This window comes from Apteryx rowi, unplaced genomic scaffold, assembly GCF_003343035.1.
Source record: "Apteryx rowi isolate R43461 unplaced genomic scaffold, aptRow1 scaffold_481, whole genome shotgun sequence".
In the NCBI taxonomy this organism is placed as follows: Eukaryota; Metazoa; Chordata; class Aves; order Apterygiformes; family Apterygidae; genus Apteryx; species Apteryx rowi.
This window is the reverse complement of record NW_020450740.1, coordinates 660415-678017: the sequence shown is the minus strand read 5'-3', so window position 1 is coordinate 678017 and position 17603 is coordinate 660415. Positions and strand designations below refer to the sequence as shown.

At 38.9% G+C, this 17603-nt stretch overlaps 1 protein-coding gene across 1 annotated transcript; it reads right to left on the bottom strand.

Annotated features, from left to right (window-relative positions):
- Positions 1-206: 206 nt before the first annotated feature.
- Positions 207-15392, bottom strand: SPATA18 (spermatogenesis associated 18). Its single transcript, XM_026078640.1, has 13 exons — positions 15255-15392; positions 14276-14381; positions 14049-14164; positions 12490-12608; positions 10379-10474; positions 6870-7004; positions 5948-6185; positions 4931-5089; positions 4192-4367; positions 2133-2256; positions 1710-1778; positions 810-855; positions 207-335 (listed from the first exon to the last, which is right to left on the bottom strand). The coding sequence occupies exons 1-13, from the start codon at positions 15390-15392 to the stop codon at positions 328-330; spliced, it is 1530 nt and encodes a 509-aa protein (XP_025934425.1). The 3' UTR covers positions 207-327.
- Positions 15393-17603: the final 2211 nt, after the last annotated feature.

Genomic DNA, 17603 nt, shown 5'->3' with positions numbered 1-17603 from the left:
GCAATCGTTCTATCTACAGCTGCAACATTACAGCATGGGTTCCTCAGAGCTCTGTAAACTTTGCCAAATGAGTATGATCCTGTATTACATGCACCTTATCCTTTTTGGTTTTTTATCAAAAGGGTTGAATTAGTTTTTAAAATTATAAATAAACCTTCTATAATTATAAAAACACACTAAGCAAAAACAACATATAACCCTCCATTTGGAGCGACAAACAACTGCCATTCACATTATTGTGAGATCTGAGGTACTCATGGAAGAGGAGAAGGCACCACTGAAGTTGACTGATCCGGATGTACTATCACAGAAACATATCCAGTTAGCCTAAAGCCCTATTGGAAAAAAATACACATTTCAGCATAACTATTTTTTTCTGAATCTGTAAATAGGCTTAGCTTCAAGATGGGCACACCCTCATACTGTTTAAAAACCCTCACTTCACCTTCACCATCTCTTTAACTCTCTCTGGATTTTGAAAAGCATGGAGCCAGCAGGCATGCAGCTAACTGGCTCTCTTGTGGGAAAGAGAGTAAGTTTTACTGGCTATAGAACTGGCCATGGTATAAAAGCAACCAGCAGCAAGAGAACATGTGACAGTGGTCTGAGCAGGGTAAAAAGAAAGCTCTCTTCCAAGTCAAAAATCTCAGCCCTTTTCCACACAGAGAAAAGGGCCGCTCATTTTAAACACAAAACTTGGACAAGCATGTTAGAGACAAAGACCTTCAGCATGTTATTTCCTCTCTTTGCTCAGTCTCTCAAGGGCTTAATGTGAAAACCATGAGTCATTATGAACTGAGCCCACTTACTTGGGCTTCCGCTCCTTAAGGGTGAAGAACTGCGGCTTCGAGATAGCTGCAAGACAAACAGAAACGGGAATTCAGTTCCACTAAAGAACTGCACCCAAGAAAGGCATCAGGGACACACCAACATTCAGAAAACTTGCACACGTTACTATGTCAGTGAAACTCCACTGTTACAAAGTCAAATTCAACAAGTTTTTTGTACGCCTCTTTTACACCCTGCGCAAAAAAAAAGTGAGTCTTACCCAAAGCATTTCATATTTTCCATAACATTCACATTTTAAATTGAGGGTACTTATTTCAAATTAATAATATGGGTAAACAATCAGAAAAATATACATGATTTTTGCTGAGATAATTAAAAATATCATGTAGCTATATGTGGAACTCTGCTGAGGTTTCACATCACCTTACTTGTACTGCTTCAGATCTTCCTCTCCTGCCCATCCCACACTGATTTCCTGTTCTTTTGAGGCAGTGGAGAGTAAATGTAGATTACTAATTCCAGGAGGCAGGGACCATGTGCTATTTATACGTACTGCAAGATGTCTAAAACACTTCCAGATGGTTTAATTTGTTATTTAGAAGGGTACTGAAGCCAGAGGGAGTAAAAGGCTATAGAGAAAGACAGAGTGGACTTCAAATGGGAAAGTATTGTGAGATCCACAATTAATTGATACTTCTGTGAGTTTAATGATGATCTGCTTCTCATACAATTTCTCCACTGGCAATTACACCATGCAATAACTATCTGTCAGGTCAGCTTCACCTCATTCCAAACAAAACCATCTATTCCCAATATTCAAAATATGCATGTAGCACATTAGCATTTTTAAAAGGTTGCCCACATTCCAAGTTTAAAATCCTAGATGCTGTTTATACTACCAGCTTTCAGCTGGGGCTTACACAATGAGATCGAAGAGGACTCGTGCTACGGCTGCGGCTTCTGCTTCTACTTCTGCTCCTGTGAGACCACTACGAGAGAAGAGATTAGCAAACCTCTTTTGAGAGAGACTATTTATTAAAGACAGACTCTGTAAGCAGCCTTGCTGTGCTGGAGACAAGGCTTGAGGACAAAAGGTTGACTTTCTGCCTAAAAAAGGCTCTGTCAACAATCATGCATCTTTACTGCATGATGAAGACAGGAAGGTAAATTGGACTATACATCTATGTAAAACTAAATGCAGGATAAGGATCTAAAATCTGATATTTGATATACACAACTCCAGCCAGACAGGGAGCAATCAAGAATGTATCTTTTTAAATTTGTAAACAGAGAGTTTAAGTCTGATGACTTCCCTTAATGCATCCCTTAATGAAAGTACGTACCAGAGCTCCTCTTTTTGTAACTGCCTCCCCTTTCACAATTACAACATCATTTTCAATCAGAGCAGGCCACACGTGATAGGCCACCAGGGGAGCTGTGAAATCAGAGTCAAAGCTATGACGGTACCTGTTCAAAGACAGAGTATATGACATGTCCACAAGTAAGTGCCAAAAGATAAACATGATGCTTCAGGTCACCAAGGCTGACAAAAGCAGAATATTAGTTACAGCTCATATACATCTTTCTTGACAATATTTCCATACCACTAAAATAAGTTTTCTTTAMGAATACATGCGAAAGGAACACACTATTAAGACAAACTCTTAGCAGAGCATACTGTCTACTTATACCCAGAGACACCTTGATATAGCCATCTCACACTTCAGATGACTACTAGGCTATGTTCCTGTATAGCCTACATACATGTCAGGATCCTTGGGTCCACTGAGACCAAAACTCCTAAGCATGTTTTGGCAATCATAGTCATCCCATCTTCCCAAAATATCTTGCCAAAACAAGGCCCATATAAAGGATATTACAGAAATACTCAATCTTGACTATGAAGTTGCATCCTGGTATCTTATGATCCATGAGAGACAATTGTATTAGCAAGCTCCTCAGATACTGATAATGAAACAATGACTTTTAAGCTAAGAAAAAATATTCTAAAGGGCTTTATTAATATAGCAGATATATATTACCTTCCTAAGTCTGCAAAATTGGCTGAATATTACATGTCTGGTTTTATGGATACCTGGTATTCAAAACAAATACCAAATAACTGACATTAAAAAAAATGTATAAACTATAAAACAATGTTGTAAACAGCCACATAACTCTGCATGGAGGAAGACAGAAGATGCAGTAAAGTTTGGTCAGCCCTTTTATAGAATGGTGTCCCATATAGTTGGCAGAGTCATTTCAATTTCTACAAATTTTGCTCCATATCTCTGTAGCACATATATCACATATATTTATACCACACATATGTACATATCTATGACACATATAAATATATATCTCCCACAGCAAATACGTACATACATTTTTTGAAGGCCACACACATCAAATAGACTGAAAAAGCATCCTAAGGCCATACTGTAGCATTGCTGCCTTTTTAATTCAGCCAATAGCTTTGGGTATCAAATAGCTAACTGCCCAGTACTGGGACAGGACCATTAACTAGTCATGTGCAACTCTACACTCTCCTGTTGAAGGGCTACTTTTGCCTTCCTATTTCTCTCCTTGGCTTCTCAAGCTCTTCCCCCATCTGGCCTCCATTTTATTTTAAATTATTATCATAAACCTCTTTACTGCTGTGGCTTTTCTTACTCTTGAGAGCAAGTTTCTTTGAAGCTTTCAATCCCATTAGCTTTCTTGAAGACTTGGGAAGTACCCTACAGTTCTCTATCAGCTCACACAGCAGCCAGCCCTGAGTCTAGAAAAACAAAAACTACGTTATGGTGTGCATTTTTTCTTATAAACAAAAAAAAAATCCCATTTCTAAGAGGCATTTTGCTTTTTGCTCAACTCCAAACCAGAAGAGACAGTGGTGTATTAAGATCCATATGTCATACGGCAGTCACAGCCTGTAGGTCAGAGCACACATGTTGAGGATCCTGATATCAGGCACCAACTGCCAGATCTCTGTAAACATGACTTCTACCAAATGGGCCAGAACAAAGTAACAAAGATGAAGGCATTTTATAAACACTGGAGGCAGAGAGACTAAGCAGGGAAAGGAAAAATGATGTTATTTCACCTCTTAAAGGATAAATTAAATATGCAGAAGAGGCTGGTTTATAGAGAAAATTGCTCCCCTGCTGATTAAAAAACGCTGTTAACACTGGACTACATCCTGGCAATTATATACTATCATAAACCTTAAAGACATACTGAATTCATTACAGACCAGGAATATTTGCCCTTAGTTAATGTTTACCATCAATCTTAAACCTTTACAGTAATTAGGAAAGAAGTGGGCTGTACAACTCGATGGATTGGGTTTTTTTTTTCCCCATCTCTGATTTTTATAATGAGTCCATGAAAAGGAGTTCTTACTTGGTCTCATTGAAAAGTTCTCCATCTGTACCAAAAGCAATATCAAGAGGAGGAATCAGTGTCTGCATTGAAAATGCCACACGGCACAACTCTCGAATCAAACTGCTGATCACAATGAAATCAATTTCTGGTGGGAATGAAATCTTTGGGTTGATGTTCATGGAACGAATTACTTCCTGAAAATAAACACAATAAGTGAGAAATTTGAGCTCACTAACACTTTTACTCATGGGCAAGAATTGAAATCCCTCCTAATTATGCTTCTTAGCTTTCTACATTTAAAAATCATTACAATAAAGGGCTCCCAGAAACATTGTATTTAGGCTATTTCAGAAAATATTAGCTCTGGAAAGAACATGGTGTTATGTTTAGAAATAAAGTATCAGCCATGTCACTGGCATCACTCTTAGGAGGGGAATGCAATTTTTCAGTAGAGTACAGAGTTTAAGAAAAATAATACAATTTAGCATAAATTTATTTGCTTAACTATAGTTAGACTGTATCTTGCCAATATTATTATTCTAGCAGAAAGAGACATCACTGTCACAGGCAAATAAAACAGACGATAACTGGGCCATGGTGCAATATTATTTTGGAAAACAAACTGCCACAGGACAAAATCCATGTGATAAACTTCTCTTCCCACTTCAAGTCACAGTGAATTTCTAGTTCATACACTCTGAATTCATTAGATGTTGAAATAGATCAACACATCACTCCCCCACCACCCTTGACTTACATTGACACTGGCTTGAACATCATACAGATCTTCATGGCGAACTATATAATCCAGGACAGTGTCTTCAAGTGACTCAGGCCCCGAGTGACCTAGAGACAGAGTTTTTCTCACACGCATTTTGAAATGCCTGTAGGCCATCTTTGCTGCATGAAAAGCCTCCTGCAAATGTAAAGAACATTTAGTTAAATCCAGAAGACTGAGATTAGATTTCTATCAGTGATCTGAAAGGATGAATGCAACCCAGTGTCATAGTTGTAAGAAAGAAGATGGAATGCTGCTGTAGAACAGAAAGTTAAAAATAGGGAGGATCTCTCAGATTAAGCCAAGTGTGATTTATTTTCAGAAGACAGAATTAAAATGCTTCCCACCTAACCTTCTGTTTTTCTGCAAGATACCATCACACACGCAGAGAAGCAACAGAACCACATTCAAAGATATCAAGGAACAGAGTTTAATAATGAGTATTTTATATGTCACAGCCTAACTTGTCTGATAGCAGTACCTCTTTTCTGTTGGCAAGAAAATTTATACTTGGAAGGTGTAAATTGACTGACAGTTATGGAAATTACATGCTTGGGATCACATACACTAAGAGACATGCTGCCTCTCTGACACAGGTATGTACTACATCAGTTTTACAGAAAAGAAAATTAAGCACAGAAAAATGAAAACAATTTTTTCAGGCTGAGCCTGTGGTAAATGTGAGGTATCTGGGTATTTTCAAGGTACCCAAGAAAACTGGTAAACATATCTATAGGTAAGTGTGAATCATGATATGGAAAGACTTTTACCTTTCTAAAATATAATCTTTTCAAAAGTATTCCTTTAAATAAAGCAGTGTTGTCTAGTGCAGGAATCATCTACCTTTCAAGACCATTCAAAATCTTCCTATGTGCCCCTTTTAGCACCTGTACTGTAGATTACTGACCCTGTTATGGTGTCTGGACAAAAGAATAACATGCTTCAGAAAAAATGTGAAAAGGACATCAAACTGAGAGTTCAGTTTAACTGTCATACCACAGCTGCAATGTATATTATCCTCTGCACCATCTCCATATCGCTGATGTATGTCCTCAGAAGGGTCTCTGCATCCAAGCGTTCTTGAGCATAAATGTCACCGAAGCGAGCCACCAGGTAGGCATGACGCGAAGCATTTGTAAGCCTGGCTCGGCCAGGTGAGCAGCTCCTCAGGGGAAGTGGGCTAGGTGACCTACTCTGACTGTGTCTTGGGGAAGGAGAGCGGCTCCGTGCAAGTCTACAAGAGACATGCAAAGAAGCATGAAGTCACTTCACTATCCTCAGATGCCTTGGCCTGTTGCACAGAGTTTTGTGCCAACTTTATTATTATCAGAGTTAGTGGAGATTTTGAGCCAAAATAATTAAAGAAGTAAAGTTGCAGCCACAATAGTGATTAGCTCAGTATGAAGGCACTTCTGTCATTACATTTTATGGACTAAATCCTGAAGAATAAAATTAAAATAATTCCAAATGTGTGTGCAGCCAAGCACTTTTTTTCAGCAAAGCATGCTTTTAGCTAGTAAAACTTTAGAGATTTGTTCCTTCTCCAGTAACAGTGCAGAGTTGTAAAGTCAAACAAATAAGAACGTAATAACAAGTTCTGCCCTGTAACAGTACAGTGTTCAAAGGCAGCTTATAAACAAAAACTAACCATCTGTTTTTATCCTGTATTGTTGCTCTCCGTGTATTTTGTAAAGCTGTTCTCTTTGCTGTTTTGCCAGAACCTCAACATAACAGCCTAACATGGTGACATTAACACATTTGGGCACTCTGTTAAAGAGTTTATGTTCCTTGATAAAAAAGTGCAAAAGTTAGTTTTGTTTACACTTCAGCTTAAAATGAGGTGGGAGTTCATGTTGCCTAAATTCAGTTATTTCTCTGATTCAATGGCTTCAGCGACTTCTCTGATTAACACCCCTACCTGCTTTGCAGAACAGATTTTTGGGCATCCAAGATAGAAATCTCATCCTTCAGTATTTGAATCTGCTGCTCATAGTCATTCAGACAATCTAAATTCCTCAGAGCAGTCTCCTCCTGGGCATGGGAAGCCTTCAGACTTAACCACACAGAATAAAGTTAGTTACAAGGTGCCTTTCTACCAATGCAAACCATCTATCGAGTTAATCCTTATCACCAGACAAAAAGAACAGAAATATTGAGCAAGTCAGATTCCTTATGCTGAAATGTAGGGAAATCAAGAGTTAAAAACAAACTCCAAAGCGCACACTCAATTACACTTTAAAATGTAAAAGTGCATCGTAGCAGGAGACTGAATACACTAAACTTTGTCTTACAGGACAGATCACTTGCTAATCTTTGGTGTCCTTGCACTAGCTCAGATGATGTGGGTCTAAAAGAGACTGGATTCTCGTATTGAACACATTACCTACAGTCTTAAACTGCAGAATAGAAAACTGAGCTGGTTTATTTATTTTCTTATATCAGATCCTCGGGTTCTTCTCTTTGATGGAGTATTTTGGTCAGTCAGAGGATATCATTAATGATGTTACTCAAGTAATGTCAAAATCTTATGACTCTTCTGTTCTTCTCAATAGAAGCACTTCTTAAATATTGGCAGACAACCAGTTAAGTAAGTTTATCTTCTGTCCTTTACTCTTACTTAGCACACAGAGGAAGTATCCCAACATTTCTGCTTTCCTTCCTAACGCAGATATTACCGTTGTTTTCTTCTTTCTAAAAAATACTGATGTTTTCTTCTCATTTTGGAAAAATGCAGTCTGTCCTTCCTTTTCTTCAGTGCTTCAAACTCCCCCATAGAACCATTTAAAAATAAAGTAGACATCTTAAACCAAACAGTTCCTTAGGAGAAAATACAACAGAATGCGTGTCAAGTATCTGCTTAATGTTGCTTGGAAAAATAACCAACTGCTGTCCTCCAGTTTAAAATAAATCGCTAGGAATAAAGCCCCTCACAGTTCCCCAACTCCTCAGGCTAGACCTGACTCGTTCAGTCACATTACGCTGAAATTCAAGGCAAGTACAACTACACCTACGTCATTCTCACCAGATGCCTGTTTAACCTATTCTTAAGAGCCCCCTGTGACAGAGACACTCCAGCTTCCTGAGGTAACTGATTCAAGCCACCGCACTGGCTGTCATTAATTGCAATCATGTTTATCAAAATGTCTTTCTGCCAATCTGTATATGAGGTCCTCCTTACAGAAGTCTAAGAAAGAAAAGAAAAGCTCTCATGACATCATTTTCTTCAAAGTGAGTTGTCCAGCTTTGCTCAGTTTGACTACTTTTAGGAAGAGTCTAAACACTCTAGAAGTAAACTTCCATTTATAATAGTACTAACAGAATTAACCATTTCTTCAGGCTGCTTATAACAACCTGTTTTTTTCTGTATTTAGTACACTATTTTTTCTCATTTTCCTCTTACGAACTTCCCATTACTGTTTAAATGTTGACCAGTGTTCATAAAAATATTCTGTATTGATGTATAACCCAGAGGGGACATTCCTTCATAATTCTGCAGCAAATAGCTAAATCCTATTACAATGAATATCTTGATATAATGAAAACTCATGCTGGTTATGGGAGTTTATACTGAGGCTAGACTACTTTAGTTGAGATGGCTTGCAAAACATTGGTTGAAGTGTGCGAGACAGACAGACTATAGAAATGAGGAATGAGATCATCAGCTATTCCAAAAATCTCAGGAACCAAGCTAACAGACAAAAATGAAAAGGATATTCCTGGCAAATTGTTCTTGGGTAAAAATAAAAATAAAAAAATCCTGCCTAAAGTGTGACAGAGATCGGTCCTGACCTCAACTTCTCTATTTTTAGAAGGGCTCTGGTTCTGACAGATAGGTAAAGATGAGGCAAATCTGATCCTACTCAGCTAAAAGTCTTCAAACTTTGGTAAAATGATTCACAGAAGAGGAACAATAGCACCTTCACTTCAATCAAAAGTAGCACCTTCACTTCAATCAAAAGTAAAAGACCCAGATATAAGATGCAAATGTAGCGTGCCAACTAAACTGAGGGTAAACATGAAACATATGTATGTGGAGATTACAGAATTCCTGCATTCACAGGAAGACAGGAATGTTTTCTTCTTCTTTCCTTAATATACATACGGCAGCATGAATTTCTGCATCACCTGCCTGAGACCTACACACGGGAAATATGAGAGGCTCTGTTCCCAACTAATTCAAACAATCAAGCTACTTATCTAAGAATCAAGGAGTTATATGAGCTACTTTTCACCCAACAAATCAAAGGAGCCCATCTTAAGGGGATGTGTTCAGGACCTAGGAATCCATCTAAAAAGCTAAAGTCTGAAGTGATCAGCACTATCCTAGAAGCAACAATAAACATCCAAGAAGTGATATTCAGCTTGGTAGAGGCAGCTGAAGCTCTAATGGCCTGCAGGGTTTTTGTTTGCTCATTTTTATCAGGAGTAGTTCATCCACTTAGTTGCCCTAGAAGAAAACAAACTCATGGACAGTCACATCCTTTCCTACAGTGTAAGTAGGAAAGTTAAGTCTCCTTCATTTTCAAGAAGCGCAGCAACATTATTTAACTAAAAGGCTGCAAGCGTTTCTTTTTTTAAAAACAAGCCTAACTATATTTATTTCTTTTGTTGAAATATCAGTTATCACAAGAATCCATATGCTGTTGGAAGGAATTTTGTCTACCTTCATACTCTTTTCTGACAAAATAATAAAAAGATGACTTGGGCTACATTTCATAACAGTGAAGAATTAGTTCTGCCTCTAAAACCGCTTCTAGGTCCAGCCACAAAGGAAAATTAGTTTTAAGGACCATTGTATTGAAATGGAAAGGAAGGTCCTCCAGCTGCACTGTCATACTAATCCAGATTAACTTCCCAGATGCGATCAACACACTTAGAAGCTCAAAAGAACATTTGTAAACCAGAGACATCAACATTATCAATAGTCATGACCACTTCTCTGCAGATAGGCAAAAGGATTTGACAAAACTAGTATAAAAGAAACAGCTTCATAAAGAACTTCATCTTAGAGTGCTTGAACATCTTTTATTTAACACACATGCTACTTCCAAGAGCATCATAGCAAATTACAAACAAAATGCTTTCCAGCTATATTCAGAATATGGTTCTCTCATATTTAACTTCATCTACAGGACTCAAATGCTCTCAAGTTGCTAATTTCAAAGTACTCTTCCTCTTCCATAAAGGAAAAAAAGATACTACAGGTTCAGCCAGAATAGGGGTTCTTTTCACCCTGAATCTATTTTTGTTAACTCTCTCTATATATAACACAAAGACACAAAGCTACAGGGATGTTAAGGAGTTGCACCTATTTTTTGCTACAGCATAGGACATTTGAATAAACAGAACCCCCTCAGGTAAATGACAGACTGTGCTGCTGCATGTTGACTTATTGCCACAAATACCCCAAGATTTGATTTTTCTTACGCTGCTTTTAGCTGAACAATTTCATCTTCTGCTGCCAAAAGAGTAGTGGCTGATTTTGCCTTCGTGTCTTCAAGAGCCAACTGGGTTTCAGTCAGACTGCAAGAAAAATTAATACCCTTCATTGCAAAGGTACAGATGCCACCAGAGAATTAAACACGACAAGCTGACCTGTTTCAGCAGACCAGTTCCTTGATAATTTAACACGAAAACAATCACAGTGGGCTTTGTGCAAGCTATCAGCACACAAATAGTTTACAAAAGTCATATCTGACCAAGCAGTAACAGAATTATTTTGCTACAATCCATTATTCTTCATGAAGGTTCAGTTCCAGTTTCTCCACGTGTTTCAACAATTTATGGCAGTCAGACTGGCTTCACTGCCCACAAATGGAATGCCCAGTCTTGGAACATGACTTCTCTTTCTCCTACACCTGCACAATTGCCTGTCAATAACTGCATGACCACATCCCTATATTCCATCATCTTGAAAGGATTACTTCTGAAACTTTCACATTTGAAATACCTCTTCCCAACTCTCTGCTTTCCAGAATCCTATGTTTGTAAACGATGACCAGCTCCCTGCCCGCTCTGACCTGACTGCACAGAGAAATGCAGTCCACACCAGAACAGTATAAACCCTTTACCACTGATTTTCCACTACTTACAGGAACTAATCCCAAACTGCCTTTTCTTGTACTGCAACCTGTCACACACTCACTCCAATCTTTAATAGCAACTAAGTTTCCTTGTACTTCTCACCTTGACCATCCAATGTTCAACCTTTCTTCAGCTCATCAAATAATCTTTTTCAATCCATACACAGGAGCAGAGGATAGAATGTCTGACCCTTAAACCAACCTTCGTATGCATCTGACTCTTCACCATAGTTAGAAAAGCCAACTGAAAAAAAATCCTTTTCTTCTTAGAGCTTCCAGGCTGAAATTAATTTTGCAAAATTACCTAGTTCTGGTAAATTATCTGAAACACAAAGAACAAACATCTCTCCTACCAAATGCTCTCAACTGTCGGGTCCTTCTCTGTCCCACCTTGTCACTTTCAATACTTAACGTATACTGAGAGATTGCAAGACATTTTGTCCTTTTATCTCCTTTCCAAGGGGGTGCACTAATCTTTAACTCAGAGTTGACTGGGAGACTTCTTTGACAGCCAAAAATTAGAATGGCTGCATTCATGCAAGATGAGATACAACTGATACTCATATGAAAGTAGGAGATACTTACAAGAATAAGATGCAGGATGAAATATTCTTTCTATTGAAACTATTTCCTCATATCTTGCTAATACAGCCTGAGAATTTAATATATTCCTGGAATCACTTATTAAAAACATTGATTTATATCACTTTTTGTATTGACCAAAAGACTGTGAACATTCATTGTTGTCATGCTAATAGGATGGATGAGAAATTGTCTATCACTTGGAGCTACCTCTGATAAGTGCCTGGAAGTGGCACTAACTGCACTGATTTGCTTCTGAAGCAGGTAAGTCACTCTGATGTTCCACAAAGGATGTTTTATACAACTGTATGAAAACTGTTCAGTGCTAGTCATATATTTGAAAACATGTCTGTCTTTCTTCCTCCATCTTGCCACCATGGGTTTTGATCTTCTTAGATGTTCACATACCAATTACATCCATAACTAATTATACTGCTGTAGGTCCTTCAATAAAGGCTGGTCCGGAGCTACTCAATTGATTTTTATCAAGGTCTGCTCAGCATGCAAGTCTATCAACTGCAGTTCCAATGGATGGTCATGCACTGTACAAAACCCTCTTGCCTGGTATACTGACATGTTTTATAGCTCTTCTGCCAGAAGCAAAACCTACAGAGTCAACTTGTGAACGCAGGTATGATTGTATCATTTGTACCCGACTCGGGACACAGCTGGCCTTGGGTATACAGATCAGCAATTTCAAAATTTAGACAATCCAGAGCCTAGCTATATTCTGAAGCTCTGATTTTATATCAGAAATGAAAAATTTTACAAATCTCTACTAGTATTTAGATTGGAGGAAAAAATGTCTTGGTTTTTTTGGTTTTTTTTCAATAACAAAAAACACACAAAAAAAAACATAGTTAATTCCCCTACTCTTGTTGCACATGGCTGAGCTGTAGACGAGTAGAAGTCAGTTCTTTCTGCAGTTCTTGCAGTTCAAAAGTCTGACTATTGGCAAACTTTCTCAGCTGCCTCTCTTTCTCCATTGAATCCTACAACAAAACACAAAATCACACTGCTTGAATGCTCTACCTTAAAGAATCCTTCAACAATGTAGTATAGACATAGCTATTTCTAAACATTTCAGTAAAGAATATTTCTAAAATAGTTGGAAACAAAAGCAATTGCATACCTTCTAGAGATACTAGCAATACCTTCTAGGCACAGAAAATAGCAAAGAGATACAATTATATTAGGAAAAATATTCACTTCACTTAGACCTCCTATATTCTCTATCATGAAGTGTGTCATATGTGTATTTACCATCTGTATACACCTCAGCATGACAAAGTGTTCTTACAGATGCGTTATATAGTTGTTTTTTAATAAAGTCTTCTGATTGACTATGCTACCAATTCAAGTAAAGCTATTGTGAATTCATGCAGGCACACTACTACACATGCAACTCTGTCTATAACAACTCATGGATTTGCCTGATACTACCATAATTAAATGGGTAGCTATGCAGTGGGCTTTCCTTTAAATTTTGAATATCATGTGCAATGACAAATCCATGATTGGTGCACAGATTGTCATTTAATAACATCATAATTTTACATTTTATTTTTTTCAGAAAACTTAAAGCAAGCAACCTTACTCCTGCAGCACACTGGAATTTGAACCCTATGGGATATCACTTTTCATTTATCCTTACTGCAATTGTGAACGATTTTGACAAAAGAGGCTTACAAATGAGAAGTCAGAGAGCAGGGAAATATCACTGCCAGATCACAAGACCTTCAGCATTTTCCCCTAGTCTGCATCAAGTAACACTTGTTACTATTATAAGTTATTATTATAACCCTCCTAGTAAATATCACACAGAGGAAAATAAAAGAAATACATACTAATTCCAAACTTTAGATCAGGAGTGTGGTGGTATCATGATTGGCATAAGCAGATTTTTTTTTCTTCTGGACATTATTATAATGCTCAGATATTAAGCAAACATTCTTCTTCAAAAAAGAAAAAGAGCTTACAGTTAAAAGCATGGAGTTTGATATATACCTTTAGCTTATACATGTATTTTCACACAGTGCTGAGTTTTTAATCAATAGAGGTATGGCATAAATACTTCTATGATATCTTTGTCAACCGAAGACAGTAAACCAGCATAATTCTTTATCTAGGTAAGGAAAGCTGTCCAAGAACATAGCTTCTCTTACAAAGCAAATTACTCCATTCTGTCATTCATTTTTGCAAAACAGCAGAAGCTCTAGAAAGTCAAATGCAACTTCAATGACCTCTTTTATTTGTCTTTCAAAGGGAATGGAAACTGAAAGGGAGAAATAGCATAGCTGTCTCCATGAGCAACCAAGGAGATAATTCATTAAGCAAAATTGGGGAGGGAAGTTACTAACAGAAAGTGATAAACCTCTCCTGCAGGTATAAATTATACCATTTTATTCTCCTAAAATAATTTTCCTACATACCTGAGTGAGAGAGAGATTAGTTTCAAAGGGCCTTCCTGAAATAGCACTGGAAAAACAAGTTCCTAGCCATGGCAGGAGACGAGATTTTATTGTTTCCACACCTGCATAATGCCCACCTAAGAAAACACGTATATTAAGAATCTGTGAGAACACCTAAAGCAAGAGCCACTGTTTAGAAAGAAGACAAGTGTGAAATGTGTTAGTAATAAGACAAAGCACCGATTTACCTTCTCGAGCTGTTTCACTGAGGATTGTGAAGAGCTGCCCTTGAATCACAGAGTTCATTTCTATTATTTCACAACATCGGCTCAGATTCTGATCACAGGAATTAATCTGTAAATTAGAAGTATTAAAACATCTGCCTGGTCTTTTTTACTTAAAATGATTCCTGTTATGATCATAACATAAAAGGCTTTCTTCTAATTACATCTTCAAATCTCTTGTTACTGCCTCCTTTACCATAGCTAGAATACTTATCTTCAAAAGGTTTATGTTCTTAACAAAGAGACTAGACATCAGGACTCCACCACCCACTTAAGTCATGGAGAACAAAACTTACTCCTTTCCCCATTCGTAAAGAGGACATAACCACAAATATGACTCAAAGAAGGATCATAAAGATGTCTTTAATACTGAATTTTTAATATAATAAGATAGGAGATTGTTGGATGAAAAATCATATATTAGTCGAAAATAGGATTTTACATATTAGCTGAAGTAAAACATTTAAGGTTATTATCTTGCTTTGTCAATAGCCACATGAAGCCTCCATGCAATTTTACCTGATTTTTAAGTTACCAAGTGAAACAAATACTACTGAAGAATGGGCAACACCCAGCATTATGCCTAGGAAACAACATAACAGCAAAATTACATCACTTTCAGCAAATATAACTCTGAAAAGGAATTAATGGAATTAAAATCTGTCCAGGATGCTACTGCATCTGCCAGGAAAACACATACTTTGTACCTGCTTCTTCAGTCTTTATCCATAACCTGCATATCATCTTCAACATGGATCTCCCTCTAGGTCTTCAGGCTTCAATGGCTCCATATGGCTTTTACAAGCTATCAAAAGAGCTAAAAAATCTTATCCATGCTCCAGTAGCCTTGCATTTTGATTACTGCTACATGCTTTTCTCTGGCCTCAAGGAGCTTCTCACCCTGCTAACATCCACCAGAAAGAGCATTTTTCCAGCACATTACACTGATATAACACCCCATGGTGTTCCCATCTGTCAGGTCCTTCTTCTCTATAATAGCAGATTGAAGCTGATCATCTTCATTTCCTAAGACCTCAAAGACTATCCTTACTTCATTTGTTATGGAGAGCTCAGCTGTCATTCTTGACCAGCCCCTGATGTCTACCTTCAGCATCTTTACTCATCTACTATAGCACATAGTAGATGGTTACAAGCTCATGACCAAAACAACTATCAGTGTCCTGAAGTGATACACACCTAAACTGCCAGAGTTGCAAATTCCATGTTAGGGGACACAGGAGTGAGCACCCTGTGAAGACAGTCTCCGCTTAGAAACTTCAAATGAGATTTTCAAATATCAGTTCTCTTCATTTCCTCATCTTCCCTTTAATTTTACCCCTTCCCTCTGCTTCCCCTGTTCTATCTCCTCAACCTATTATGTCTTCCTCCTCACAAAGCCACTATGCTGCAATCATCCTGTAATCTTCCATGCATCCTGTTACATCCATCTCCAGCCTTTTCCTTCCTCATAACTGAAATTCTTTGCTTATAACTACTTCCCTCTTCCTGAAGGCTTTCTGTAACTGTGCACTCTTGCAGTGATTTTTCTTGGCTATAACAGATTTCTTTCAGAGAAGGATTGGGAAGCTAGCTGATGCTGTTCTCACATTCCTCTCACTTTTAACTTCCTTTTCCTCCCATTGTATTCTCTGAGCCACACACTATTTCCTCTGAATGTGCCTTCACCCTTCATCTTTCCACCTACTGTTATTTTTCGCGATGCATCCCACCATCTATCCAAAAAAATTATTTTTTCTTCCTCTCTGATTCTGACTCAGTCATTACAGCTAACCCACCACTTTTAACTTCCCATCTTTGCCTTCAGTGAACCTTGTCATAGGCAAAAAAAAGCTTACACTGTGAATGCTGACAGGCAGCAGACAATTGGGTGTATGTGTGTGTGAATATCCAAAATTGAGCTTTTGAACTCCCAAGCAGAAGTCTCCTACTTGCTAGCTACAACCAGTAGCTAGCAAGTATGGGCTGGTTGTACATTTTGGTAACACCTGGACTAAACAAGAGCGGCATGTCGTGAGTCCTGCAATTTATAAAGTGACATGAGACAGAAACCACCATTAGGAAGGCTAATCACACATTGTACTTCCGCACATAGGCTATCTAGATTGGGAAAACCAGGAACTTGTGGTTCCAGAAAGAGCAGGTGCCAAAAAGAAGAAGCTGTCTCAGAAAGTGAAGATCCTGGCTCAAGGAAAGATCCTTGAAGTGGAGGAAGGGCCTGAAGACCAGCAAGATGTATGGTGGGAAATGCCCAGGGACCTTGGCAGACAATGTCCAGGGCTGGTAATGGCAAACAGCTGCACAGCAGGAACAGACACGCCTTTCTGCCCAACTCCCCAGATCAGAGGGTCACTCCCCAGAGCACTGACCTCCCTGCTGGGAAGTTGAGACCTAGTGAACATAACACCAGGGAGGGAGGGAGGGAGGAAGTGTGTGAGCTCTGATCTTGTCGGTTCTTAAATAAACCCCAGCATCCAGATCCACTACGGGTTGCTGTTTACTCTGCCTCTCCTGGGACAAACCTGCACAAGACTACACAAGTGCAAGTCTCAGACTCTTACACAGCGACACCCACCTCCACTCTGGCACTGACACCAGACTCAACATCAATTTACCTTTTCCCAGTCTCCTTTTTTCCTGCCGTTTTCTTCACAGGTACTAGATGTCCTGCTAAGTCATGTTAAACATCTGTAATTGTTTCTCCAAATTGATATAAATTAATTTTCAAAACCTAAAAATTATTAATGCAATGGTAGCAGAAGGAGGGAAGAAGAGTTCCCTCTTCCTCTGAGTTTTCTAGCACAGCATCATCACACTGCGCCTGCCTTCCAGATCCCTGGACAGAGCACGATTTTGTTCTTGTGCGCTGTAATGTGCATGTTTTTAATCACTCAACAGCAGAAAGACCCCTGCGCTTCCCCTAGAGCAGCAGAGACCCTTGTGAAGGGCCTCCGCAGCCACCGCAGACCACTGCCCTCTGCCTGCCCCTTCCCTCCTCAGCCGGTCTTTGAAAGCACCCCGTTGGGGGCAAGGGGGTGCGTGTTAATATTCAGCTACTTTTCAACATCAAAAGCCGCGGCCTGACCAACGTTTCTACGTACACGAAGCCAAAAAAAAAACCAACAGATAAATCAGAGCCGAAGTGGCCATTGCGCCCACCCCCTGGCGGCGCAGTGCCGGCGCCGAGGTGACCGCAGGCCCCGGCGGCCGCGGCCGTTGGCGTCCGTTGCTCCGCCGGTCACCGCGGCAACCACAGCGGCCCGGGCGCCATGGC

What these genes read in the sequence shown, in the direction of transcription:
- SPATA18 (XM_026078640.1), bottom strand. Translation starts at nt 15,392, where the DNA reads ATGACAGCTGAGCTCTCCATAACAAATGAAGTAAGGATAGTCTTTGAG. An exon ending in CAGTGAAACAGCTCGAGAAG is followed by an intron (nt 14,165 to 14,275) that starts GTAAATCGGTGC and finishes GTGTTTTCTTAG; the next exon opens with GTGGGCATTATGCAGGTGTG. An exon ending in TTACAAAAAGAGGAGCTCTG is followed by an intron (nt 1,779 to 2,132) that starts GTACGTACTTTC and finishes CTTCTCTCGTAG; the next exon opens with TGGTCTCACAGGAGCAGAAG.